The sequence below is a fragment of the Sinocyclocheilus rhinocerous genome, unplaced genomic scaffold, assembly GCF_001515625.1.
Source record: "Sinocyclocheilus rhinocerous isolate Xijiao unplaced genomic scaffold, SAMN03320098_v1.1 scaffold3815, whole genome shotgun sequence".
In the NCBI taxonomy this organism is placed as follows: domain Eukaryota; kingdom Metazoa; phylum Chordata; class Actinopteri; order Cypriniformes; family Cyprinidae; genus Sinocyclocheilus; species Sinocyclocheilus rhinocerous.
This window is the reverse complement of record NW_015624828.1, coordinates 204,410-232,050: the sequence shown is the minus strand read 5'-3', so window position 1 is coordinate 232,050 and position 27,641 is coordinate 204,410. Positions and strand designations below refer to the sequence as shown.

General features: G+C 36.7%; 2 protein-coding genes and 1 non-coding gene across 3 annotated transcripts in view; 2 read left to right on the top strand and 1 right to left on the bottom strand.

Annotated features, from left to right (window-relative positions):
• LOC107745946 (voltage-dependent L-type calcium channel subunit beta-1-like) overlaps positions 1 to 15,532 on the top strand; it is a 19,111-nt gene extending 3,579 nt beyond the window's left edge. The window contains exons 2-12 of the mRNA XM_016559983.1: positions 2,812 to 2,931; positions 3,898 to 4,020; positions 4,318 to 4,454; positions 4,977 to 5,044; positions 6,743 to 6,885; positions 9,836 to 9,916; positions 10,005 to 10,063; positions 10,285 to 10,394; positions 12,967 to 13,118; positions 13,698 to 13,793; positions 14,646 to 15,532. Coding sequence (XP_016415469.1) covers positions 2,812 to 2,931; positions 3,898 to 4,020; positions 4,318 to 4,454; positions 4,977 to 5,044; positions 6,743 to 6,885; positions 9,836 to 9,916; positions 10,005 to 10,063; positions 10,285 to 10,394; positions 12,967 to 13,118; positions 13,698 to 13,793; positions 14,646 to 15,116 — 1,560 coding nt within the window. The 3' untranslated portion in view covers positions 15,117 to 15,532. The remainder of the gene's footprint in view (positions 1 to 2,811; positions 2,932 to 3,897; positions 4,021 to 4,317; positions 4,455 to 4,976; positions 5,045 to 6,742; positions 6,886 to 9,835; positions 9,917 to 10,004; positions 10,064 to 10,284; positions 10,395 to 12,966; positions 13,119 to 13,697; positions 13,794 to 14,645) is intronic.
• A 4,567-nt stretch (positions 15,533 to 20,099) lies between these two features.
• Positions 20,100 to 24,217, top strand: LOC107745936 (ADP-ribosylation factor-like protein 5B). The gene is made up of 6 exons (XM_016559976.1): positions 20,100 to 20,582; positions 22,001 to 22,061; positions 22,181 to 22,328; positions 22,501 to 22,584; positions 23,293 to 23,444; positions 23,573 to 24,217. The coding sequence occupies exons 1-6, from the start codon at positions 20,537 to 20,539 to the stop codon at positions 23,619 to 23,621; spliced, it is 540 nt and encodes a 179-aa protein (XP_016415462.1). The 5' UTR covers positions 20,100 to 20,536; the 3' UTR covers positions 23,622 to 24,217.
• Positions 24,218 to 25,267: 1,050 nt separating this feature from the next.
• On the bottom strand, positions 25,268 to 25,340 carry trnac-gca (transfer RNA cysteine (anticodon GCA)). Its single transcript has one exon. It is a non-coding gene; the product is annotated as a tRNA-Cys (tRNA).
• Positions 25,341 to 27,641: the final 2,301 nt, after the last annotated feature.

Below are 27,641 nucleotides of genomic sequence, written 5' to 3'. Positions count from 1 at the left end.
ACTTTCTTCCATTGCGTATGTTTATCTACGGCGCTGAGAGGAGAACGATCACATGAGCTCTACCGTCTTCTTTCCTATTGGCTGTCGCTCCCGAAAGTCGCTCTTCATTTGCATAAAGTTGAAGGATTCTGAACTTTGTCGCGTCGCTGGACACGCCCAATCTGGTCGCCAACGGCCACTGTCGCTCGTGTCGCCGGAAATCGCCAGCTCTCCATTGAAATGAATGGGATTGTGTCGCTTTGCTGTTGCGTGTTCCTTGTAGTGTGAACGGGGCTTTAGGAGTCATTCTTGTCTACATCTGCTCCGGCGGTGAAACAATGACAGACTGATGACAGCTCACTCAGGGCGGGTTTATCATTTTAGGGTGGTTGTGTACACACACTGCCAACACACATTTCAGTTCAAACCACTTGTAAAAGTGCATGTAGCATTATATGACCCCTTTAATAACCAAAATAAATTTTCATTCACTGGATCGTTTCCTTTAGCTAGTTAGCATTGTTCAACACTGTGCCTGAAAGGTCTTTTCTGTGATATTAATAATATAACTTTCTAATTGTTGTGTAATGAATTTCCTTTTTACATGGTCATATTAGAATGTTATCTTCTTAAGTGATTTGCTTTCTTTAGTGATACTGTACTGTCCTAAACCTTCTAGTCTGAGGGAAATTGTTTTATTTGAAATTTTAATAGTCTAGCTACTAGTGGAAAATGTCATTTGGAACAGTTTAGCCCAGTGAAGTCAGATTTTATTTTTCAAAACTGGAAAAACTTAGCATTAGTACTAAGGTTTAGGATATTGTATTTATAACTTGCGGTTTATTAAAACAATAGGCGTCTATGGAATGTCCTCATTTAAATAGCTCAGTAAACATTGGTGTGTGTCAGGTTCCCTACATTTTAGGCATCAGATTTCCCTACAAGAATCGTAAAACCTGAAATCACTTACACTGTGGGACCAGCCAACAGGTCCAATGTGTTTTTTCTTAATAAACATACAAAATAATGACTTGATGATCATTCAGAACGGGTTTGGCTTAAGGTTTGAAGATAGAAATATCATGAGGTCACTCAGGTCAGTATAAAAATATAGATGTCAGTGGAAAATCCCTACCATGATAGAAAAACGTGCGTGTTTGTGTGATTTGTTTCTGGCAGGATTCGGATTTAGCCCACTTTATGACCACTGTAATGACAATTACAAATATAACATCTCTGCTGTAAAAGTGATAGTCTACCAGGCAAAGTGTGTGTGTGTGTGTGTGTGTGTGCAATCTGTTGCTGCCTAGTGAAGCCAGTGATATTTAGTGTGTGTGCTGGGTTCCTGTGACCCTCTGTTTCACAATGAATAATTTAACATCATTGCATATGGCATATGTCAGTCTGACACATTCTCATTTCTATTTAAAACACACATGCACACACACATACTCACAAATATGTGACAAACCTAATGCACTCATGTTCACACACGCAAAGCGCATCCATCCAGTGAGTCATTCTTGCAGCTGTCCGCACACCGTCCACACCTCCCACGAATAAGAGTCCGCTCGACACCTGAAACATAGACAGGAAAACGAGAGTAAAGTAGGGAAAAAAAGATGAGAGGAGTGGGAGGCTTATATAAAGGTTCTGACACCGTACTGTACTGTGAAAGTCAATGCCACGACGATTTGTGTGTGTGTTTTTGTCTGCTTTTAGTATCTTCATGAACTTACCCAGACTCTAAAGCAAGTAAAAATCAATACAGACATATACTGTATGTGTGTTTTATCATAATCTCTAATTCTATATTGTGCTTAATAGCATTTTGCAGTGAAAATGATTGTGATGGAAATAAAAAATAGTCTGTACACAAGTGATTTTCACAGTCTGTACACGTTTTGTCATGTCATATTTCATCTTAAGCTCTTCATTGAAACTTTTGTCACCTTGGTAACACTAACTTTTGATAACACTTTATTGATTGCTTATTTGTTAATCGTGATGGGAGTAACACGTGTAATTTAATGTAAAAATTGGTATTATTAATTTTATATATCAAAAGTATTGAGTATTCTTTTCTGTTTAAATTATCATCGTTTTTTTATTTTAATAATTAAATTAAAAATTCATATTCACTTGTACCTTTTGATGAATTTTAATGGGTAAACAGTAAAAACTATACATATGAAAAGCAAAAGAATTTTATAAATAGCATAAATAAATGATGAAGGCGTGAAGAAAAAGTTTCTATGATTATTGTAATGTGACCGTAAAAAATAAATAAATAAATGAATTAAAAAAATAATAATAATTTAATTAAACGTCAATTTTAATAAGAATCAACCCCTGGGACAAACAAGTTCTTGTAGTTGAGGACACACCAGTGTCTCGAATGTTTGTTTACATCCTTGCACATACACAAACTGTAAGAATCATGCGAAGCTCATCTCCTTTGATTCAGCTGCTCTAAATATTTGCTTCTTTCTGTTTTGCTACTCTCATATTCTTAGAAACTCTTTTCTCGTGTTTGTACTGTACCTTCTGCTCTCTTTCATTTCCTCCCACACTGTTCCTGCCCTCTCCTTCAACCTGTTCTTCATTCACAAATTGTTTGCATGTCGTACAATAACTCACTGTGTGGTCATTTGTGCCAGTTCTCTTTTGGCCTGGTGGAAGAAGAGATGTAAAATTGTTATTGTGTTTGGTTTTAGATAAGAAATACTAATTAAAAAAAGTGCTTTTTCAAACACTGTGCCAAAGGCTGTTAACACAGATTCACCCTCCGTCCCTGCCTCCCTCTCACTCCCCCTCTCTGTTCTCTGGCAGGGCTCAGCAGACTCCTACACCAGTCGTCCTTCAGACTCTGACGTGTCTCTGGAGGAGGACCCCGAGGCTCTCAGGAAAGAAGCCGATAGACAAGCTCTTGCCACTCTAGAGAAGGCTAAGGTGTCTTACTTTTTCATGTTCTTTCATGTTCTGTTCCAGTTTCTCTCTATCGATTTCTCATTGGTCTATTATTCAGACTCTTCTATGAGTGAAGATAATAGACTTGATTGTAGAAAGAACATAATTTTGAGACGCCCCTATTTCCTTTTGGAAATAGTAGTACTTTATTAATGTTACTACACAAGACATCAATAAAGTGAAAATTTATGTTAAAGTTACATTTTTGTTTTAGCATAGAATTTAGAATTCAGTATCCAATATTATTCTATATAATAATATGTTAAAGTTACATTTTTGTTTTAGCATAGAATTTAGAATTCAGTATCCAATATTATTCTATATAATAATAGAATAATATATTCTATATATATATATATATATATATATATATATACTCTATGGAACATTAATTTATTACAAATGGTTATTTTGTGGTCCCACACCAATAAGTTTCCATCTCAGTCATGGAGAAACACCTGGGTAAATGATTTTGTCACACTTAATCAGATGTGTTGACTGAGGCTTGCCGCACTTGCTACTCCACTGGGATATGAGTTCAGAAGCATCATGCCGTTCAGCAGTATTATTCCATCCTCTTGACCAGGGGTCTTCAACCCTGCTCCTGGGCACCCACCGTCTTGCAGAGTTCAGCTCCAACCCTCATCAAACACACCTGAACCAGCTAATTAAGCTTTTCATGATCACTTGAAAATACACAGGCAGGTGTGCTGAAGCAGGTTGGAAATAAACTTTGCAGGATGGTGGGTCCCCAGGAGCAGGATTGAAGACCTCTGCTCTTGACTATATATAAGATCACTTCCATATGTTAGCTGTAAAACTGATCATATGACCACTGTCCTTCCTTTATCTCTATAGAGTTTTTCACTGGAGCTCTCTTTCTTTTCTAACAGTTCTCTCTGTTTTAATCCTCTCCATTTATCTCTCTCATCCCCTTTCCCTCTGAAGACCAAGCCTGTAGCGTTTGCGGTGAGGACTAATGTTGGCTATAACCCAGGCCCTAATGATGATGTGCCGGTTCAGGGCATGGCTATCTCTTTCGAATCCAAAGACTTCCTGCACATCAAAGAGGTCAGACAGCCATATTTTCCCTTCAAAGGTGTCGTAAGCAATTTAACATTTACCGGTAAAATGACAGACATCACTGAAATAAATGACATCTACTTTGGCAACCGCAAAAACACTGCTGAAATATCTGAAATTGCTTACAGCACTATTTGATGTATAATTTAATCCTTCAACAATATATCGATCTTCAGTATAATTATATGCATGTAATAATATGGACGGTAACTGTACCTTTGGCTTACATGATTCAAAAGCTGTGTGTTCATGTGTTTGTATGTTTGTGTGTTTTTCTGTTAACAGAAGTATAATAATGACTGGTGGATTGGGCGTTTGGTGAAGGAGGGATGTGAGGTGGGGTTTATCCCCAGTCCAGTGAAGCTTGAGAGCACCCGTCAATTACAAGAACAGAGATTGAGACAGAACCGCCTTAGCTCCAGGTAACAGCCAATCACTTGAGCCTATATCTGTTTTTTTCTGTATGCTGTAGCACTTATGCTGTTGTTGCTGTGTGAACAGACATGTACTCCATGCATCACTAGCTACTCCACTGTTCAAAAGTTGGGGGACAGTCATGATTGTTTTTGAAAGAAATTAATAGTTTTATTCAGCAAAAATGCATTAAATGGATTAAAAGTTAGTAAAGACATTTGTAATGTTACATAAGATTTCTGTTTCAAATAAATGCTGTTCTTTTGAAATTTCTATTAATCAAAGAATCCTAAAAAAAAATGCATCACAGTTTCCATATAAGTTTTAAGCAGCACAAGAATAAATTACATTCTGTTTTTAATGTGTTTTTGATCAAATAAATGCAGCCTTGGTGAGTATTAGAGACATCTTTCAAAAATATGTAAACAATATTTACAGACCAGAAACTTTTGAAAGGTGATGTATGTAGCCACTAACCATATTGTTGTATGTTTTAAGTACTTTCCATTGGTCTCTCTATCTATTTCTAGTAAGTCCGGTGGAAGCTCTAGTCTGGATGTTGCCACAGGTGCCCGGAGGCCCACTCCACCTGGAACAGGTATGATCAGACAGTAATGCTGTCAGTTTTTTGGTTCTGTTGTGATGGGTTATGACATCCCTGTGCCTCTAAACCCACACATATACAGAACATAAACCCATTACTTTCACACTGGGTAATCATTGAACACAGTGACAGTTAGAATGCCCCTTTAGGATCCCCTCTGCCGTCTTCTCTTCCCTCTTAACACTCATTCTTCTAGTCTTTATCTGTTGTTTTATCAGTTCTTCCTTTTCTCTTTGTCATCATCATCTGTAATTGTAGTTTCAAATCTTTCTCACATTGAGCTACCTGTGGTTTATGCGCTCTGTCATAGCTGTGCCAACTCGGGGAGTTTGATTAATTTGTAATCAGGGGCATTTTCTCAGGAGGCAAATGAGGTCCTCAGTAAAATTGAATGAAAAATAATAAAAGTACAAAAAACAAAAACAGTACCCAAAAATAAAAGAAAATGAGCAAAATATGAGTGTACAAATAATTCAGGTTGCTAAAATAACATTGTACACCAGCAGATACCTTTTTAAACTTATTTAACTATAGATGTCACCGCTTCTGGTGACGTTTGGTCAAGTATAAAACCAAATAAACCAATTTTGGGTCAAGTATAAAACCAATTTTGATTGATACTTGACACTGTAAAAAATATCCTGTTAAATATACAGTAAAATATGGCAGCTGTGGTTGCCAGAAATTCACTGTAAAATATAATCAACCTAAAACTTACTTGTATATTACATTAAATATATATTAATTTACCAATCTACTAAAATCTGTGTTGTACCTTGAAATGTACTGGTAAAGCAGAAAGCCACATGATGAATCAGAATTCTTTGTAAGTGGCCTATCTATAGAAAGTATGTTCATCGCAAGTAGTACATAAATTATGATAAAATAATGCAATAAATAATGTACAAAACAAGAATAAACAAAATTATTTATATAAAATCTAATCCTGTTGTGTCACCCAGGGATGACTTGAAAGGTCCTTTTACTATTTTTCACCCTAAATTATATGGTATTTCATGGTTTTTATCTGCAAAAAAAAATAAAAAATAGATTTAACAGTAAAATTTTGTTAAACTATTTACAGTTTCTCACAGTATAAATATGAGGTAACTTGCATGTAACTGCAATTACTGTAGTTGACATGTTTTTACTGTAGCTTTTTTCTGTGAAAATTACAAAAATGTTATGTATATTGTTGTATATTATTGTTATCGTTTTGGAATCAATGTAAAAACTTGACTTTCATGTGGATTATTTAAAAAAATAAACAATTAAATGAAAAAAAAAGTATAATATTGTTTGCTTGTTGTTAGTATAGGGTAAATGATATTCCTTTAACCCATAAACCATAAACGTCAAATGAAACTGGAACATGAATTTAAAATTAATTTAAAAACCCAAACTCAGAGAAGGGACTTGACACTATACCACTTGTTTGTATTTCTTGAAAAGGTCATTTCTTTTTTAATTTTGCTTGTCCTTTTTAAAACACCTTCTGTGTTCTCATTACCTTTCTGACTCGGTGAAGTCTGTACATCATGCTGCTGTTCTTCCTCTCTTCCTCCTCTCTCATTTTCTGTCCATTACCCTTGTTTCCCTGTTCTTTCACCCTGATTTCCTTCTCTATTTCTCTCTTCCATCCCCCATCCTCTCTTTCATTAAAACCCATCCACCTCCCAATTGGTCCCCTAGCTGACTTGTCCTCTGGACTTTATGACGATTCGGATTCGGATGTTGAGGAGGTGGAGCCTGCCAACACCCGTGACCAAAAGGGTGTGGGCGGAAGTGTCACCTCCCCTCAAGGCAACCTGTCCCGCCTCCCTTTCTTTAAGAAGGTAACCCTGGTGATAACCCCAGAATGCATCAATAGACAGCCTCCTTCAGATGTGACTAATAATCAGACTCGTTCCTAACCAAGCAACTTCTGTGTCTTTGAAACATTAGGGTCTTTCCTGTTAGAGTCTTTGCTGTTTGTGTGTTTGTTTGGTAAAAATTCACATCCAAGGGATTAAGTGAATGCATTATTACAGGTATAGTCCAGCCAAAATTAAAATTCTTCATCATTTACTCACCCTGTATGATTATACATTTTCAATTGTATAATCATACAACCAATAGCAGACTGCAGAAATTAATAAAACAAAATAATTAAGAATGAATATATACATCTTATATATAAGATATTAGGAAGAATGCTCTGCAAATAACAAAAACAACACAAAAGTACTACACCAGTTATAATATTTCAAGTCTGTTGAAGCCATATGATTAAAAGACTTGATATATAGTGCATAAGTCATATGGACTACTTTTATGGTGCTGTTTGTCATTTTCTCACATCCTTTTGTGTTTCTTGGATGAGAGTAAAGGCCTGTTCACACCAAGGACTAAAACTATAAAGATAACTATATTAGTCCACACCAACGGACGTTATCGTCTGTTTATTCCAAGCACACGCTCGTCTGCCACTTTAAATTCTCGAGCTCGATAGTTCTAAAAATCGTTCTCAATATTAAAGAATAGCAGAGTCCACACCACAGCTATAACAATAAAGGCACAGAGAAACTATATCGTTGGAATCACTTTCAGAATTATTTTTTCCAGCTGATGAACGATAAAATCATTGACAGCCAATCAGAATCAATCCTGCTATAACAAGCTCGAGAATTTAAAGCGACAGACGAGCGTGCGCTTGGAACAAACAGACGAGATATCGTTCACTGGTGTGGACGCTAATAAAGTTATTGTTCTTGGTGTGAACGGGCCTTAAGTCATACATGTTTGGAATGACATGAGGGTGAATAAATAATGACAGAATGTGTATTCTTGGGTGAATCTAGACTCACAAATCCAGTAATTTGAATTAAGCCTCATGAGACTGTGTTCATGCTAGGAGAATTTTACTACACATCAACCTGGATGATTAATCAGGAAAGTTTATCTAATACCTTAGTGGTTCCATCTTTTCTTCATTTGGCCACCTCTGATTTGTTGATTCATTCTCTCCCAGCATCCTAAATGTATTAACAATTTGTCACTAACAAGCTTCTGTTTGTTTGCTTGCTTGTCCTCTCTCTCCTGCTGCGGGTGTGTGTGTGTGTGGAATGATAGGTGGGCCTGCCAAACAGAAACAGAAATCGGTGAGTCATAGCAACAGCAAACTTTCTGTTTCGTATTTCTCTTTTTTGTGCTTGTTATGAAGATATCGGAGTCTTAAGGCTATCGTCATCATGTCCTTATATCAGCTGAGCATGTGAATGTATTTCAGAAAAGGCAAATAAAGTTGTTCTATGCTAGTTTGCTTCTCTAAAGGATTGAATGTGAATTGTTGTGGCATATAGACAGGATTTCTGTATATTTCCAGTCCTGTTTACAAAAAGTTGTTCAGAGAGGGAAAAATCTGTCAGGGTTTATTAGCTCTACAGGACATGCACATCTCATTCAGATTGAATTAAGAAATGAATGAATCCGGCCCATGTGTCCACCCACATGGGTGGACACATGGGGAGTCTGCCATCCTCTTGCACATGCACACAAGATGAGGCAGAAACACCCTGACAGGTTTCCAAGGTTTCCGTTTCCATTATGGGTCTGTGACATAGAGAGTAGCCCACGCTTGTTACTGCTGTCACAGTGGCTACCGTCACACAATCACACATGCACAGACGCCCGACTGGGTGAATTGGAGTTGAAAATGATGACAGTAGATTGTAGATGTTCCGGTTGTTAACTATGTTAACCCATCTGAAGCTTTTGGTCATTCATGTATTATATAAAGGGGCCAGAGGAGTGCGAGGAATTGGGAATCAATTGAGCAAAAGATCTCTGTCTCTATTTTTCTCACACACACACACACACACACACTTCATGGAGTGTAGGACCCTCAGCAGAACATGAAGCTGTCTTATCTTAGATAAGCTAAGCATCCAAAAAAAAAAAAAAAAGATTTTGAATAAAGCAAAATAATTTAATTGACTGGCGTTTTATTCAGTTTCTTACAAATGTGCATTACACAAATGCATGTAATGTATAAAGATATATTTTATTAGAAATGTATATTTCATATGCCAAGCAAGTGAAATGAGGAGCCATTCACATGATATGGAAGTAAACATACAGTATATGAATTCTAAAGCCAATTGTTTCATGTCTATTGAATGACTTGTTCATCCACCACACTAATGTCTTTGTTTAAAAAAAAAAAACAGTTATTAAATGGTTAATTTATTTTATTAATTAAACCGTCTATTTTATTATAAAAAAAATTTTTTTTAATATTGACAGCCATAACTTCTATTATATTAACTTGTAATATTTGTATAATTACATTAATATAAAGTAATTTTAAATTAAATTCATAAATTAACATTATATATAAAGACTATTTTAGCAATATATTAGCAAGATATTGACTGTGTATATAAGCATACTTTTTTTTTTTAAAGTACATGACTGAAATGATAAGAAATCAGGTTTGATCAATATTATTTACACTAAATTCAGTTATTAGCCTATATTTAAAAAAATATATAAATTTATCATCTTCTCAGAAAATTCCTTCATTGACTGCCACTGCTAAGAATATCAGAGAGTTAGAGAGGGAAAACAAAGAAGAAAGTGGTTAAAAAAAACGCTTTGAAACAAAAGTTGGCGAAAGAAAAAGACCCTTTAACACATGGGTGTGAATTCTGTTTTTAAATCCAGATGTTTTAGGTCAGTTTTGGCAAACATATATATAAATCATGATTTCACTGAGGAGGTTTTATTTTGTGTGTGAACTTTCAGATGGAACATGTTCCTCCTTACGATGTGGTGCCTTCCATGAGACCCATTATTTTGGTGGGACCATCTCTTAAAGGCTATGAGGCAAGATAATATATCTCTCTCAAAATGTCAGTTTAAATTTTTAGTCATGTTGTTCATGTTGCTCAGTTGTGTGTGTGTTACGTTGCAGGTGACAGATATGATGCAGAAAGCTCTCTTTGATTTTCTAAAACACAAATTTGAAGGCAGGTGGGTACCAAAATATGCATGACGTGGTCATAATAAAGATCTACAGTAAAAAAAGAAAATAGTTCCTTTTTCATCATTTTGAAATTTGGCGAGATTTATGTTGTCAAAGATGCTGTCAATATTAATGGCAAAGATCTGTGTAGATTGTTAATGCTGAAAATATCACAATACACTCATGCTATAATTGGCATACCATGGTTATGGGTTGTTGTTTGTTCCAGAATATCCATCACCAGGGTGACAGCAGACATCTCACTTGCCAAACGTTCTGTCCTAAACAACCCCAGCAAACACACGATCATCGAGCGCTCCAGCACCAGATCCAGTCTGGGTATGAAACGCACAGTGCACACAAATGTGTAACTGCTACTCAGTGAGCTCCCTCATGTGGTCATAAAGCAAGAGCAGGCTGAACATGTGGTTTAGCAACACGCTGAATGACCAAAACAACAAATGTTTTGGATTCGTGTTAGTCCAGGCACTTAAGAACAAAGCTCATTTCAAAATACAGAACTATTCACATAGAGAGCAAAACAAATAGCCAGTTTGTTGGGATGAATGAAATGCAAATGAATTCTGATTTTATAGCTGCTATAGAGGAAAAAAAGAAAGTGGCTCAAGTGTTTACAACCAGTCAGAAAAAGTCGTACAAAGAAATGATTTGACTTTTTGGCAAATATGCACTCTCTGTGTGAGTAGGCCGTTAGTCTACTTTTGGATGGTTGAAAAATTAGTTTGTCAAGCCCTGTCAGTTTTCACTAGGGTACACTAGTACACATTCTCTCTGTTTCCTGAACATTTTTCTTAGTGTTTCCTCCTCTTGCTCTGTTATGTCATGTCTGATCTGTCTTTTTTCTCTTTTTCATCTTGCTCTCTCCTGCCACTCTTTCCCACCACACATTTCCTTCCTCTCTCTTTCTCTTCACCTCAGACATACTGGGTATGTATCCTATCATCCTACCCTTTTCCCCTTTTCATTCATGTCCCCATCCATTCATCTAACTCTCCATCCATCTGTCCCTGTACTTAACCCTCTACCTTGAGTTTGGAGTCAACAGTCTTAACTTGTTGGCACAGTTGTGGTGTTATTAACTATAAAAAAAGAACACTAACATTTTTCAGTAGGTAAACTGTTTTGAGAACAGTGTAGCTTTTACAATAACAAGCTATTGTTGCCAACAAATGGCGGTGTAGAGTAGTGGTGTCATTTTTTTCTCATTATATTGCACACACAGCCTTAAAATTGAACAACCTGAGATAACATTCACAGTAGGTATTCTCTCTCTCAAGTCATATTATTCAAGACTGACATCTTGTGTTATGATGATAGGCTAAAAAAAAATAGGACATGCCTGTGTTGATATTGTAACACTGCATGATTAAAAATAGTATCATACGAGAATAGCAAGGAATTAAACTTGGATTTTTTTGCTGTAATAGTTTGTAAAATTGTTACATTTTGGAAGGATGTAAAATGTAAGGGGCAGTGCATATATACACACACTAGCGTTTACAAGTTTACAGTCCGTATATGTTTTTTTTGTTTTGTTGGTTTTTGAAAGAAATAAAAAAATTTATTCAGCAAAGATGCATTAAATTAATCAAAAGTGACAGTATTCTGAACTTTCTATTCATCATAGTATCCTGAAAAAAACATTGTGGTTTCCACAAAATATTAGGCAGCCCAACTGTTTTCAACTGTGATACTAATAAGAAATGTTTCTTCAGCACAAATCAGCATATTAGTATGATTTCTGAAGAATCATGTGACACTGAAGACTGGATTAATGCTGAAAATTCAGCTTTACCTTCACATTAATAAATTACATTTTAAAATATATTACAATAAACTGTTAAATTGTAATAATATTTCACATTGTTACTGTTTTACTGTATTTTTAATCAAATAAATGCAGTTTTTTGTAAACAAAGGATAATTCATTCAAAAACATTAGTGTATATGTAAATGAAATGATGGATTCTGGATAACATTTGACCAGAACAGTATATGTGCAGTTTGTGTGCAGAGTGTTCAGATTGCGCTGTACTCTCTGAGGAATCCACATGTTCCTCATGGTGTACACACTTAGGGACCAGTTATCACAATATTTTCATTCTGTCCTATTAATTAAGGTGTTTTGTAGTTAGGTTGTTAGTAGTACTTAGTTTGGTGTGTGTTTATGTTTTAAAGTGTTAAAGATGCTGTCACCCTAATTGAGATCTTCATTGTTTTGTTCGGGAAAACATTGTTCTGATTTCATAATAGTAAAATGTGTAATATGTTAGTTTAAAAGATTTTGCCGCTTAAATAGCGGATCAATGCAGAAAGCTGCACATAGCGTGTAACCGGCCTTCTGGAAACTACAGTCATACTATTCAGGGTTCCATTTACTTAGAGTTAAATGGAACTAAACTAGCACGTGTACACACTCACACGTGCATATATTTGAGCAGACCATAATAGCCCGCACATGCACGATATAAACTAACATAGGTTTGAGTATGAAATAAAATTGTAAGGTAAGTCTTCCTGATATTCATCTTGTTTATTAAAATTTGAGGTGTGTTTGTGTGTGTTTTCAGTATTTTCTGCTATACACTGCAAAAATTTAGTGACATGTATGGCAAAATTAAATGGAAAAAAAGCTAGACAAAATACACTCATATTCCAGATACGTTCTCTGAAAACTTATTGATAACAATGTGGTTTCTCCAGTTATTTTATGATCCTTTCAGGATGTTTTGATATTTTTACTAGAAAACGAGACAAGATACAAATTAACAATATTAATTTTGCAGTGTATAAATGAACTTTCTGTGCTTAGATGTAGTTATGAATGTATATGTATTTTATATTCATGAATTGTCATATTCATATTCCTTTTTTTTTTTCCATCTGGCAGCTGAGGTACAGAGTGAAATCGAGAGAATCTTTGAGCTGGCCCGGACACTCCAGTTAGTGGCTCTGGATGCCGACACAATCAACCATCCATCTCAATTGGCCAAGACGTCACTGGCACCTATCATAGTCTACATCAAGATTGCCTCTCCAAAGGTTTATATATATTAGCTGAATATACAGATTGCCGTTCAAATGTTTGTGGTCGATGAGGTTTTTGTAATGTTTTTGAAAAAAATCTCTTATGCTCACAATGGCTGCATTTAAAAAAAAAAATACAGACATTTAGTTAAATATTATTACAGTTCAAATAAGTGTTTTCTATTTGAATATATTTTACAATGTAATTTATTCCTGTGATAGTAAAGCTGAAGTTTCAGCCGCCATTACTCCAGTCTTTGTCTCCAGTCTCCAGTCATGATCCTTTATTTTTGTGGAACCTGTGATATATTTTTTTCTCTTTTGTTACGTTATAAATGTATTCACTGCCACTTTTAATCAATTAAATTTCAATAAAGCATCCTTGCTGTATAAAAGTATTAATTTCTTTAAAAGAAAAACTTACTGACCACAAAAATTTTGAACAGTAGTGTATGACAGCTCAAATTGGTTTCAATACATCTGCCTCAGAGAGATGCTTTTTTTTTTTTTTAAGATTTCAGTGTGTACATCATAATGTATTTGAACATGTTTATTGGGCGTATATTTGTGTTTCTGTGTCTCCCTCGCTATCAGGTGTTGCAGAGGCTGATAAAGTCCAGGGGTAAATCTCAGGCCAAACATCTCAATGTCCAAATGGTGGCAGCTGATAAACTTGCACAGTGTCCTCCAGTGAGTATATGACTTTTGATTTCTGCTGATTTACATTTTTAAAATTTGTTTTTGGATTTTTTATTTTTTTTTAAGCAATATGTGTATGTGTGTGTGTGTGTGTGTGTGTGTGTGTGTGTGTGTATATATGATTTAAAAATAAAAACAACTTATATGATAACAAAGATAAAAAAAAATCTTGGTCAATATTTTTGTTAATAATTTTTCCGGAAGAAGGTTGCAATATGAGATGCTTTTTAACTCCAAAAATGACTGATCTAATTTAGATGATCTAATCTGATCTAATCTAGCCCAACATTTTTGAATCATCACCAAACACGTTGAAATCAGCTTTATTTATTGTGTGATGTGTTTGATATGGCCACTAGAGGGCGCTAATGATTAATATTTTTTTACATTACTGCATGGTGTGAGTATTTATGTCTGCAGTTTCAGATACATTTCACTTTCTAATGTTTTTGAAAATCTAAAAGGTATTTTAAGGCATTTTTAAAGTAAAGCAAGAGAATTAATTATTGCATACTAAAATTGCATTTTATGAAATGTAGAGATTGCGCTTAGAAATCAGAGGTAACTAACTGCAACTGTAGTTTCTCCATAGCAATAGTCATAGCTTTGTGCAACGACACAAAGCATAAGAGTATTATGAGCCTTTTCCTATAATAGCATGAGTAAAGAATGTATTTTATGTATGCCATTTGTTATTCAGGTTATAGTATTGCTTGGAACGTGTTGAAATAACTTGTAAGGTAAAAAGCTGACCTCTAACCTTTGTATTAACATGCCGCTTGCTCTGTTTTGTGTGTCTGCATGTGCATTGGCCTGTTGTGGTGTGTTTTGGGGTTGCTGTAGGGGCCATTCCTGGTGCATGGAGAACAGAAGAGGGAAGGGCCTGAACGTGGCAGTCTCCAAGACTACCAGAGCGACCTGGGTGGCAAGCAGCCGCTGCGCTCTTCACACAGCCAGTTGCAAACAGGTGGACGAGGTCTGTCGCAGCAGGACACTTTCGATTCCGAGACCCAGGGCAGCCGGGATTCCGCCTACACTGACGACATGGAGACGGACCCATACGAGGAGCCGGACCCGTGTCGCTCATACCGTCTAAACTCTGCCCACCACGCTCCTCGCCAGGCCTCCTGGGAGGATGAAGGGGCGGAGCCTGACCAGGAGAACCTCAACATGGTCCCACCACCAGCCAATCAGCACCAGCGTGGACGAGGCAAGCTGAGGGAGCGCTACTCTCAAGATGCAGAAGGTGGCGGGGTGACGACGGGCCGTAACCATAACCAGGAGGAGTGGAGCAGAGATGTGTATATTCGCTAGAGCAGGTTTACCTGAGATGAGGGTGAGGAGTTGTTTAGAATGGCACTAAATAGAATCTCTATAGTTGGATCTGTTTACAACCCAGAGAAACACACAATTATTGACAAACGCTGTACAGCTAACACTCACAACATTCGCATAAGGCTAACAAATCATTACATAAGTCCTCTTTTTCTCGGACAGGCTTTCTTCTTGGCCAGGATTTCTAAAGGCTGGAATACACTACATAACTTTTCAAATCTGAACAGCTCAAACTATCAAATATGTTTGATATCCTCTGACTGGATGGAATGATAGTCTGAAGCCAAAAAAGTCTGTGTCCATCATGCACTACGCGATTTATTAAGAAATCCATCAACTCAAATCTGCAGGCTGGCTCTGACTTTAGAAATCCTGGCCAGGACATGTCTGGGAAAATAAAGACACATGTTCACACTACTTTACTTTAGTTTAAATCTGGTTTTTTTTGTTTTGTTTTTTGAGGAGAATAAGCAGGAGAATCTTTCTTCATTTCTATTTTACTTTTGTATAGTACTGCATGACTCCTAATCATTATAAGGTTAGTAACTGTTCTTGCTGAGCATTAAACATGATTCAGAATGTATAACCAAAATTTTGCAAACATATTTGTGCGTCCGTATGGTTCGGTGGTTGGGTACGTGTGTGTGCATTCTCTGTAGTCTTAAACAAGGTCTTTCTGATACACAGTAGTCTTGGGAGTGATCCACCAATTAGTTTTCCCAGACTACACTACTGCGGAGCGTGTTTTTGTTTCGTATTTTATTCTATTTATTTTATTTATTGAGTCTCAAAAGTTCTATCCAGATTTTAGCCTGCTAAAACCTTTACCGAGCTCCATCGCTGCTGTGTACTCCTCCAATCCAAAAGGGGTGCTGTGGTGCTCACCTGCTATAGTTTATTAGGGCTAAAATGCACTAACATGCATCAACAGATGAGATGTTAGTCCAGATCTGCTAGAAGTTCTAAAAGGCTAATATGCAAATATAAATAAGACAATTAAGAGGGTCAAATTTTAAAACTAAAAGCCCAAAATGTCTGAGTTCACTGCTAAAGTCAAACACAAATAGCTTTGTGTTGATTGTAACCGGCTCTGTCCCGTCTTCTGTGCCTGCTCAAGGGCTTTTAGCATTTGTGCCGCTAGTGTACCACTGCCATTGGAAACATATTCTGCCTTATTCGCACGTCAGTCACACGGGCCAACCAATCACGAGTGCCGTAATCTTTCATCAGGCCACTCCCACCATAAACATGATGGGTTGTCTTAACTCAGTGCAACGCAGTTGTTGATGTCGTGTGTGATAGTAGTCTACACTGCCATTTTACCTTGTTTTCATAGCGACATGTTAGCACTGCTGGCCATTTTAAGATTAAACAAGGTGTTTATTGCAAGACAGTTTAAGGATTCACTTCACAGGCTGAGAAGCTGAATACAAACTCAACACTGACATGCATTCACACATCCTACTGCCAAACTCATGCTAATGCTACTGCTTTTTGTGGTGTTATCTCTGTGGCCAATTTCTAAGCCAGGACTGTATGTGTGTGTGTATGAAATGGGAGAAAATCTGGAGTCTTTACTCTTTTATGTAACCCAGAGCATTGGTGAAAGTCTTTGAGCCTCTTTTTACCCTCACCTGTGTGAAAAGATCATCATGATGAAATTCGCTAAATATACAAGTAGATAGCTTACTAAATAATGTTATTGTTGCATTATCGCAATTGTTTCAAAATATAAGGAAAACAAATGTATTCTTTGGTGCCTGACTGTAGCGCCATTTTACTTTTTGTTTTTAATCTGTGGATAAATTCATATTTTAATTAAAAATTTTAATCCAGATCAACTGTTTTCCGTGTCATTGTTACCTTCACATCATTTAGTTTCCTACAAAATGGATGCAATATATCAGTGGTTCTCAACCAGGAGGCCTCAGTGAACATCCAATTTGGTAAAAATGTATAAATCAATATTAATATTATTATAATAAAATGATCAATCTCTAATTCAAATTGAAATGCTAAAAAAATGTAAGTTGAAATCAAATTTATTTTTATTTTCCCTCAATAACTTTTGGTTTTATTGAAGAACATACAGTTCTTGAATCCAGAATATAACTTGTAGAATCATCAAATGAATAATGATTCCATAATTTAGTATACTAAATAAAATATGCCAAAAAATATAATGTTAAATTAACAAATTAATTAAATAATTAATAAAACCATTAGCCACATTAATACATTTAATATATTAATAAAAAGTATGAAAATAAGCAGCTTTGTCTTAAATACTTTAGAAACACCAGAAGTATCTTAGTGGAAATTGGGGGAGACCTTTGAATATCATGTTGGAGCCTTTGAGTCAAAAAGGCTGAGAACCATCGGTATAGATCCACTAGGGACTTGTGGGAAACATGAGAAGAAGGGATCACAAAGTGAAGTGATAAATAGAAGGGAAAGAGGTAATGGTGTGAAGTGATGGGGGTGGACAGGGTGAGAAAGAATATCTGGTGGTGGGGGGTCAGGAAGAGCACAAAAAGGAAGGAGCAAGGAAACAATGCAGGATCGAGACAACGGGGTGTGAGGAAGAAATGAAAAGATGGCCATCACCTCTCATTTATGGGGGCAATCCTGGTTTACAGTCCAACCCCTGAATTCACACAAGTTAAATGTAAATTATGTGCTGCTGATGCAAAGTTTCTGATCAAGCCATCTTAAAGGGACAGTTCACCCAAAAATGAAAATTCTGTCCTTTACTCACCCTCCACTTGTTCCAAACCTATGATTTCTGTTCACAGGTGGGCACATGGAAAAAAAAAAAAACACCACACAAGATTTGGGCTCAAATACACTTGCTCTGTTTAAATCTAGATTAAAGACACATCTCTTCACATAATGAATCTCAATCTCACCCTTGTTCCCAGTTAGATCAGATAAAAGTCACAAACATATTTTTTTGCTTGAAATGTTATGAACAGCAGCTGCGCTAATTCTTTTCCATTTGTCTTTCTGTTTCTACCCCGGGATGCCCATCTCGAGGTATCTAGAGATTACAGCAGCTCCAGTGTGGATCCAGCCTCATAGAAAGACTTCAGATGACCCAACACCTTTGAAGAGATGATGCTGACCCCTGCGAGGACCCCAGATAACGTCAACTCGAATCGATATGCACAGCTGCCAAATTGTCTCTATATTGTAATCATTATGATCACACTTGGTGGTGGATGAGGAAATTCCCCCTGACAATGTAAAGCGCTTTGAGTGCCTAGAAAAGCGCTATATAAATGTAATGAATTATTATTATTATTATTATTATTACTTGTAATAATCGCTTTAATGAGCTTCTGCCTGAAATTAATTCATGTTAGCTAACTGTAGTATGATTCTATTACCTTGAACTGTTAATTTGTGAAATGAACATTACTTAAAGGGGTCATATGATGCTATTTTAAAGATCATTATTTTGTGTATTTGGTGTAACAGAATATGTTGACATGCTTTAATGTTCAAAAAACACATTATTTTTCAAATACTGTACATTATTGTAGGTCCTCTATGCCCCGCCTCTCTCAAACGCTTCGTTTTCAACAAAGCCCCTTAAGCTAATAACAAAACAGTAGCTGATTCAGAAGCGCCAGATTGTCATAGCAAAGTCAGAATTACCTCCTCTCCTAGGTTCACTAAACGGTCGTCCATAGAATGCATTGCTGTTCTGTTGTAAGTGATCTTAAAGATTCCTAAATGCATCTACTTTCGGAAGGCCAAATAAAGTGCTTTTGCTTTCGCACTGAATCACACAGCGTCTCCCTGACATGGCTGCATCAACACTACTGCTGTTTCTGAAACCACGCCTTCTTTCTTTGCGTGCACGTTTGGGCGGCATTATGCTAATATTTCCACATAGTGATGTAGATATGTGGGGGCGTGTTAGAATGAGCCGTTTTAGGTAGGCGTGGTTGACTCTTAACTTTTATAAAGAATATCTCTTTGGATTTGAGACTTTAGTCTTTGCAACTTTACAGATCTTCTTTATGCACCAAGAGCTTGTAACACTCCAAAGAGAAAGGAAATCGCATCATATGACCCCTTTAATGTAGACGCATGCATTTTCTGTAAAGCTGCTTTGAAAAAATTTGTATTGTAAAAAGCGCTATACAAATAAATGTGAATTGAATTGAAATGAAATTTGACACAATTCATAAGTCCAGATGTGCGGATGACGCTCAACCACACTCATGCATTTGTAGGATGATGTGCATTGCATGCTTCTGTTGTTCTTCCTGTAGCAGATGTTCTCACATTGTGTCACATTATTCCACATACCCATGACATTTATGTCGGCTACTCAAAGTGATCAAAACACAGGCTCATTACTGTGTAAACAGGAGTCCAGGTGAGGGTGTGCGATAAACCTGATTCAGCTCACGACACTCTTAGAAGAACAACATGAAACTCATCATGCTCAGGTCACATCAAGAGGAACAGAAACAGTAGAACACATGACATTATGGAAACAATGTGGTTTTATCACTTGCTATATTCTGGTGATAATATAATTTGATTTTGTTTTTAAGCTATACCATTTCAAATCAATATACTACAGTCGATAATATTGTTTTGGTTGGTGTTTTGTTCTGTCTCTGATTGATTTCTGGTTGTATAAGGGTTGATAAAGAATCTCAGAAGTTACTGAGGTCAGAAGAAAATGTAAAGTAAGGTTATTGATTTGAGTCAGCTATGTAAGGCAACATCTGATTTTATATCAGAAAGAAGATCACATGACAGAAAGGAAACTCGTTTGTTATTGAGAGTCCAGGGAATTCCGTGAGATGTCTTTTGCTTTCTGATAAGACAGCCATTAAACTTCCTCTCAAATTCCCCTGTAATGCGAAAATAAAACGCCACACTGCCGAAGCACACCCCGCCCCGTTCCAAACACGGGTAAAAGGAACAGTATGGAAACTTACGTCGTCGCCGTGGGCGTCCAATGAGGATTTGTGGTTTAGACTAACTTACCCTGAAACGCGTGACACGGCCTCTGCTTCATTACTCATCGTTAAAATGTGCAGAAGCCCACTGAAAAGACGACGAAATCCCGTATTCCGGCCCGAATGAACCTATCACAGCGAAGGAGTAATTAGACAGACACCAGACGATTAAATAACGGACACTCAGGGAACGAATCTTTTAACGTTTCGACCACAAGTTCGGGCATCTTAACTGTTTGACAATACAGAGCAACACTGTCGGTCGTTGGATCATTGTTTTAACGTAACTGTGAAGTATTTACAGCCCAGACTTAAAGAATCAAAGGAAGCAGAAGACCAAATTCACTTCAGCGCTCAGAAAACCTGGTGTGATCGATTGACCAAACCGGCCTTTGAAATCCACTGCCTTCGGGAATGGGGCTGCTGTTCGCCAGACTGATGACTGTGTTCGGAGACAGAGGTAAGCTAAGCGAATTTACGAAAGGATGTGCTTTTATGTTTTTATTATTCTGATTTGTTGTTTTTATTATTCATATTTTGCAAGCTACGTATTTTAACAACGTTTAATATTATGTTAAATTGGGTTTGTTAGAATAACTGTATTTAAGATGGTTTAACTTGTTTCAACATTAACCGGGTAACATTCTGTCCTGGCTATTGAGAAACTTAACATGTTGTACTCTTCAGGGCTTTTATAATACACTTGACTTCTTAATGGTTAACGTGTTTTCAAACTCCGGATGGTCATTGTGAACTCTGATTTAACCAATCAGTTTCACAGCTATAAAACAGTCGGCACTTTTAGCCCTGGATTACGATTATGAATCTGTGGTGTCAAAGGTATTCGGAAGCGATTTGAATAACGCGAGCTGTTTAGCAGCCTATAACCAATCACGAACGGCCTCAGCTCGTTATCAATAAATATTCATTAGCTTTGTTTGTTTTCTGAAACTTTCACGCGCTGTTTAATCTATCGAAAGTCGGACTTCTGTTTGTACTGCATGTTTCAGATGAATTAAGATTTGACATTCACTTAAAACATCCACAGATAGATATAAACCGTTCAAATAGTCACATTGATTGTACTTTTGGTTCAATCAATGCCAATGGCCACATAAATAACCAAATGTACAGTGTGAATCCTCGAAACTAAAGTACTAAACCAGGATCAAATATGAATAGTGTTGAAATGTGAAGCAAAATTATCCAGGGTTAATATTGACCCAGGTTTTAAATGTGAAAGGCCCATTTAAGTAGCACTAATAACATGTCTTTGACAAATACATGTTTATGCAAGTCTGTGTTAGGATGATCTGTTCTGTCTGTACACATGTCAGATAAGATAAGAACATGCCAGTGAGGTTCAAAGATCGTAGGAGTTTTGCTTACTTATAGTTATTCTGCACCAATTTACCTAACTTTTCTGAACTTTGTTAAACATGAATAGAGGTAGATCACTGAACGCGATGTTCTTAGAAATGCATTACGTGGATGTCAATCAGGTTGATGTTATCAGATGACATTGTCATACAGAACAGGTTAAACAAAGTCAGATTAAAACATTGTGTGTGTGTGTGTGTACATGTTTTTCTGTCCTGGTGGGGACTTAAAAACTGAATACACACCAACTCATGGGGACCCGTGTAATCGTGGTGACTTAAATTGAGGTCCCCATGGGGAAACAAGCTTATAAATCATACAGAATGAGTTTTTTTTTTTTTTTGAGAATGTAAAAAATGCCTGTAGGTTTAGGTGTGGGGTGAGATAAAATACAGTTTGTACAGTATAAAAACCATTACGCCTGTGGAGAGTCCCCAAAAGGATAGTAAACCAGACGTGTGTGTGTGTCCACTGACATTCTGCTTTTTCTCTTTTTAGAACACAAAGTAATTATTGTCGGTTTGGACAATGCCGGGAAGACCACCATCCTCTACCAGTTGTAAGTGTTTTTCTTTTTGGAAGTATAAACAGGAGAAGCACATGACTTTTATCTGTTTGTTATTACATGTTACGTGTTTCCACTCAGCTTTTGAACCTTGTATACATTGTTCTTTCCAGTTTAACAAAAGAAGCCGTGCAGACTTCTCCCACAATTGGCAGCAATGTAGAGGAAATTGCAGTAAAGAAAACACGCTTCCTCATCTGGGACATTGGTGGTCAGGAGAGTCTCAGAGCTACCTGGAACTCGTATTACTGTAATACAGAGGTGTGTGTCATTAACCTGCATGCCTTGCTAGTGTGCCAGAAAATATGTAAAACTCTAATAATTGCTCTACGTTTTATGTGTCTTTCCCTACTGCTTAAAGGCAGATACAATATATTGTTGTCAACTTTATTGTCTTTATAAAATGTATATTTTGCCTCTCTAAATGTAACAGATTGTCATCCTGGTTGTTGATAGCACTGATCGAGAACGCCTGACTGTAACTAAAGAGGAGCTTCATCGCATGCTTGCACATGAGGTTAGTTTGCATTCAGCTGCTTCATGACACAGTTGTTATGAATATTTCATGATGGGTATTTCATGCTCTTTGCATGTCTAGTATCATGGTCTGGGTTTAATAAAAATCTGTTTATTTATATATATATATATATTTTTTTTTTTTTAGGTTTAATTTATTTGTTCAGTTTTTCATTTGGTTTGTTTTTCCATCTAATATTTATATTTTATATTATTTAAGTAAAAAAGAAAAATGTTTTTTACTAGTTTTAGTTAACAATAATATAACCCTGGTTTAAAATAATATCTATATTTTAAAAAAGCCATTGTTTTCAATCAGTGAAACCATTATCCATATCCGGAGAAACCATAGCCTATTTGATAGCAAAATACATTACAATTTTTTTTAAATCATGCAAATAAGGCATGGTTTCCACGTTTTTTATGGAATGTTGTTTGTTTTATATTTTTTAATTATATTCACCAATATAACAACAAACAGCAATATTTGCCTACGCATATTTTATTGAAAACATTTTAACGTGATTAAAATGTCATCTAGGGACTTTAGTGTACATTTTAAATTAGCAAACAAATGATTGAATCAGGCTTTTAGGGTTAGGTTAGACCAGCCCAAGTGAGTCTAGCCCTAGTCTTAACTGTTTTGAACATTATTCTTTATTGTTGACGGTTTAATTTCATTCCTTCTCCTCCTTGTGTGTCCACACAGGATCTGCAGAACGCATCCGTGCTGGTTTTGGCGAATAAGCAGGACATGAAGAACAGCATGTCTGCTGCAGAGATCTCTAAGAGCCTGACTCTCAGCTCGCTCAACGCTCACTCCTGGCATGTCCAGGCCTGCTGCGCACTCACTGGAGAAGGGTATGTGTGCTTTTTAGGAGTGCGTATGTTTACCTGTGTTTAGCTAGTTTAAGATGTTTCCAAGTCCTGATCTGAGTGAAAGCCTATTTATTTTAATGTGTAACGACCCTTATTCTCTTCCCCTACAGTTTACCAGCCAGTCTAGATTGGATGCGTTCCCGTGTTGTGGCGAATTAGTCCAGCAACAGTGCTTCTCAAACCTCTGGAACTGCTGAAAGAGAGATAAGGCCTACTTAAGACTTTGATCCAGCTCTCAGTGCCTCTGTCTGAGTAATCTTCAAATACTGAATCCTGGAGGAACACGCTTCATCCACTTACTCTGGATACCAGAACAAGCCTGGAGACTCTCTCTCTCTGTGTGTGTAAACATTTGTGTTTGTACATGATGTGACTCCGTTCTAGAGGTCCACGTGTTTACATTACAGACTTCTGAAATGATCTGACCTGATCATGATGTGTCGGTGCCACTGTATTGACCTCTGGATGTGCTGACGGCTCCGCTTCTCACATGGAGTTATTGTCTACAGGCATCCATCTGAAAGGGGTGGGGTGATGGTTCACATGCCCGTACTGATTCATGATGAGCCACTAAGCTATTGAACAAGCATTACTTGAAGTATTTAAAGGGAATTGATTTGTGTATGTTGTACAGATGTGTGCATGCAGAATGGATGTGTTAAAGTATTTTATTTTTGAAAGTAGACTGGATGTTCATAGTGTGTTTTCTTATATAATTTTGTACAAAAAAAGTTTTGTACAAATAAAAAGCTACTAAAAACATGCCTTTGTCTTTGAGAAATATATTTAGCCCGGGTTCAAAATGTATAACTGTTGAGTAGGTAAAATAGAGGTGCAGACCAAGCGAGATAAAGACAATTGATGATTATCAGATCAAACTGAAGCTGACTACAGCTCAATTTGCATTGATCTTTCAGATGATAATCTGTCCCCTCCTTTTGTAGATCCATATGCTAATGCATTTGTTCTTAATGATTACTTCAAGACTTAAAACTGACAAAAGACCAGAACATCTATTTGCTATGCATGTTGTGTGCATTTTTATTTGCTAATGCATTAAGGAACATATCATTGTCAGTGGACAATCTGTCACCAACATTTTATTTTAATCTAGGTTTCTGAATAACTTTTTTACACCTTACAAAGGTGAGATCTAATTTGCACCCCTTTATGGGTGATGTGCTAAACTTAATAAATCTTTATAAGAGCAAAATAGATTGAATAGGTTTTAGAATGGTGCAAAAGTCAAAATATTTTTTTTAATGTATTAATATACATTAGTGTAAGAAAATAAGTAATAAGTATAATATATTCTATTTGGATCAGAACAATATTTTTATGCCTACCCTCACAAAATGTAGATTCTGATATTACTGTAGCTAAAAATAAAACTGTTTGATATACAGAACACATACAAATATAAAAGTGTACATAGCGTTTTCTTAAAAACTGCAGTAATAAATAGTGATTTTTATGGAATAACATACAGCACAGTTCCTACTCCCATTGATGACAATGTGGGCTTGTTGAGTGAGCAGATTTGATGACAGTCTATCCATGCTTTCTGCTTCGGAGTCCAAAATAATAAAATAATTGCTTATGTAGTCAGTTAGGGTGTGTGTTTAGTAAGCAGGCCCTGTATACGTGTTACTGGTAGGTGAGATTTATGGCCATGAAGATTCATGGAAGGCTTCAGGTTCTTGGCCTATATTATTGTTATGGTTTGCAGTTAGTTATATGCATATTCATATTGGTTTCTTGCCATCTAACCATGTGACCTGATTATAATAAAGAAGAACTCAAAAAGGGGACACTCGGATTTGAACCAGGGACCTCTTGATCTGCAGTCAAATGCTCTTACCACTGAGCTATACCCCCACACAGGTTAACATCTTACAGGTGCCATTTTCACAGGGCAGTCACCTAACGATCCATCTATAACAATGTATTTATAGGTGTGTATGACAGTCTGAGTATGTTTTATATATTTTCTTTACATTAAAATAGATTTAATATGGGATTCCAGGCATAAAACTCTTCTAGTTCAGCGCTGTGTTTTACTCCACTCTGCAAATGAGGTGTTTCCTGCTTGGCCTGCAATGATCTAATGATGCGATGGGTCTTCATGGCCACCTCTGCTACAGTGAGGAAATCAATAGTAAAATGGTTGAGTGAAAAATACAAAAAATATACAACTGTGAATGATTTTTATCTTGCCAGGAAATATCCATTGGGACAATATCTACTGGGAAGTATTAATGAACCTACTATTGGTGTGTACTTATGATTTACTAAGATCTTAACAAATATGTACATAAGAAAGTCAGAATAAATAATGCATACTGACTGCAATACTGGCAGCAATAATTAATTAATTAACAAGGGACAAAGGACAAAGGGACGTAAGAACATGCATAATCCAGTTCTGTGGAAAGATGTTGATATTTCTGGTTGTAGGCCTGTCAATCACGCATTTCCAGTGTAGTTACATATCGAGTTTGGCAGACCATAAAGGGGGAAATTTGGATGGTGCTAGAATGAGTTAATCACACTAAGCATGAGGAAACCAACTTCCATTAAAACATTGTTTTCATTTGTCATGTGCGTGTCTCTTAGAAACAAGGCGCGTGCACTGTATTCCAGCCTTTTAAGTTTATAAACAAAAACCTCTACATAGATAGATTATTACTGAGCTGTAGTCTGCATTGTCCTCAATAATGAAAATAGCCAAATGACTACAATATTCCGATTACTCTGGTATGGCCACACCAATAGCTCATGCTAAAAAAAATCTAGTCTAAAACAGCTTATATTAAAGCCAATTTGGCTTCCATAGGAACTGAGGAATGCGGAAGTAAAGCATGTCATGGAATAGTTCCAGCATTAAACCCCATTCATTTCAGTGTTTCTCAGGCACACTTGCCAGAATGTTGAAGAAATTACATATTTTTTTTGACATTTTAATGCATTAGTTGACCTCTCGGAAATCTGGTCAGTAGTGTCATTTTATGAAGCACGTTATAGTTAAAGGGGTCATCGGATGCTACATGCGCTTTTACAAGTTGTTTGAACTGAAATGTGTGTTGGCAGTGTGTGTACACTACACAACCACCCTATAATGATACAAATCCACCCAGTGGTTACGTTTGTTTTTGAAGGGAATGCGCCCCCGATCTACCTAAATGCCTTTATGTTCGCGCAAATCATTCGTGATCCAGCTTCACCTACACAGAAGAAGTGAGAATAAGGTTTTTTAAATGAATCTTTGCAAATCGCCTTTCCTAATAATGTGCTAATTAGCAAGTTTCACGATGAATGCGGCTAAAGTAAACAGTCCCTCAGAGAGCAGCTCAGAAGAGAGGGGCGGCGTCAGCAGAGCTCATTAACATTTAAAGGGGTCATATGACGCTGCTTAAAAGAACATTATTTTGTGAATTTGGTGTAATGCAATGTGCCTATGTGGTTTAAGGTTAAAAAAACACATTATTTTCCACATACTGTACATTATTGTTTCTCCTCTATGCCCCGCCTTTCTGAAACGCGTTGATTTTTACAAAGCTCATCGTTCTGAAAAGCGAGGAGTGCTCTGATTGGCCAGCTATCCAGTGCGTTGTGATTGGCCGAATACCTCGAAAAGCGAGGTGTGCTCTGATTGGCCAGCTATCCAGTGCGTTGTGATTGGCCGAATACCTCAAGCGTGTGACGAAAATATTACGCCCCTTACCATACTGTGATGCCGTGTCCCGGTGCGACGAGACAAAACCAATAAAACTCATTACAAACGAGGCACTTGTTGCATCCAGTGGGAACAAAATTACTGATTATAATGACTTATACTGTCTTTTTACCCGTTGCGTTGCATCGTGCCGCATAAACATAAAACCATGTCTGCATTTGTGATCGGAGAAACAACAAACAACAAGCGCTACTCTACACTGCCCAAAAAACTCACGTTTGAATCGTCAGTGGCAAATTCTTTAAATATAAAAAACATACTTAAAGTCTGTGAGTCAGAACAGCCGGCATTGTAGCCTACTCTTCCAGGATCAGGAAACAGTCCACCATAAAATGTGCTGCACATATCTGAATATTTGGGTTGAACTGTGCTGGAACAGTGTTGTAAATACAACTTAACCACTGATTTGTAGTCGTGTCCTCTTTTGGAAAACCAAACAAAGT

Coding starts and splice junctions, on each gene's coding strand:
- LOC107745936 (XM_016559976.1), top strand. CDS start 20,537: ATGGGGCTGCTGTTCGCCAGACTGATGACTGTGTTCGGAGACAGAG. Junction 22,062..22,180: donor ACCACCATCCTCTACCAGTT/GTAAGTGTTTTT, acceptor TGTTCTTTCCAG/TTTAACAAAAGAAGCCGTGC. Junction 22,585..23,292: donor ATCGCATGCTTGCACATGAG/GTTAGTTTGCAT, acceptor GTGTCCACACAG/GATCTGCAGAACGCATCCGT.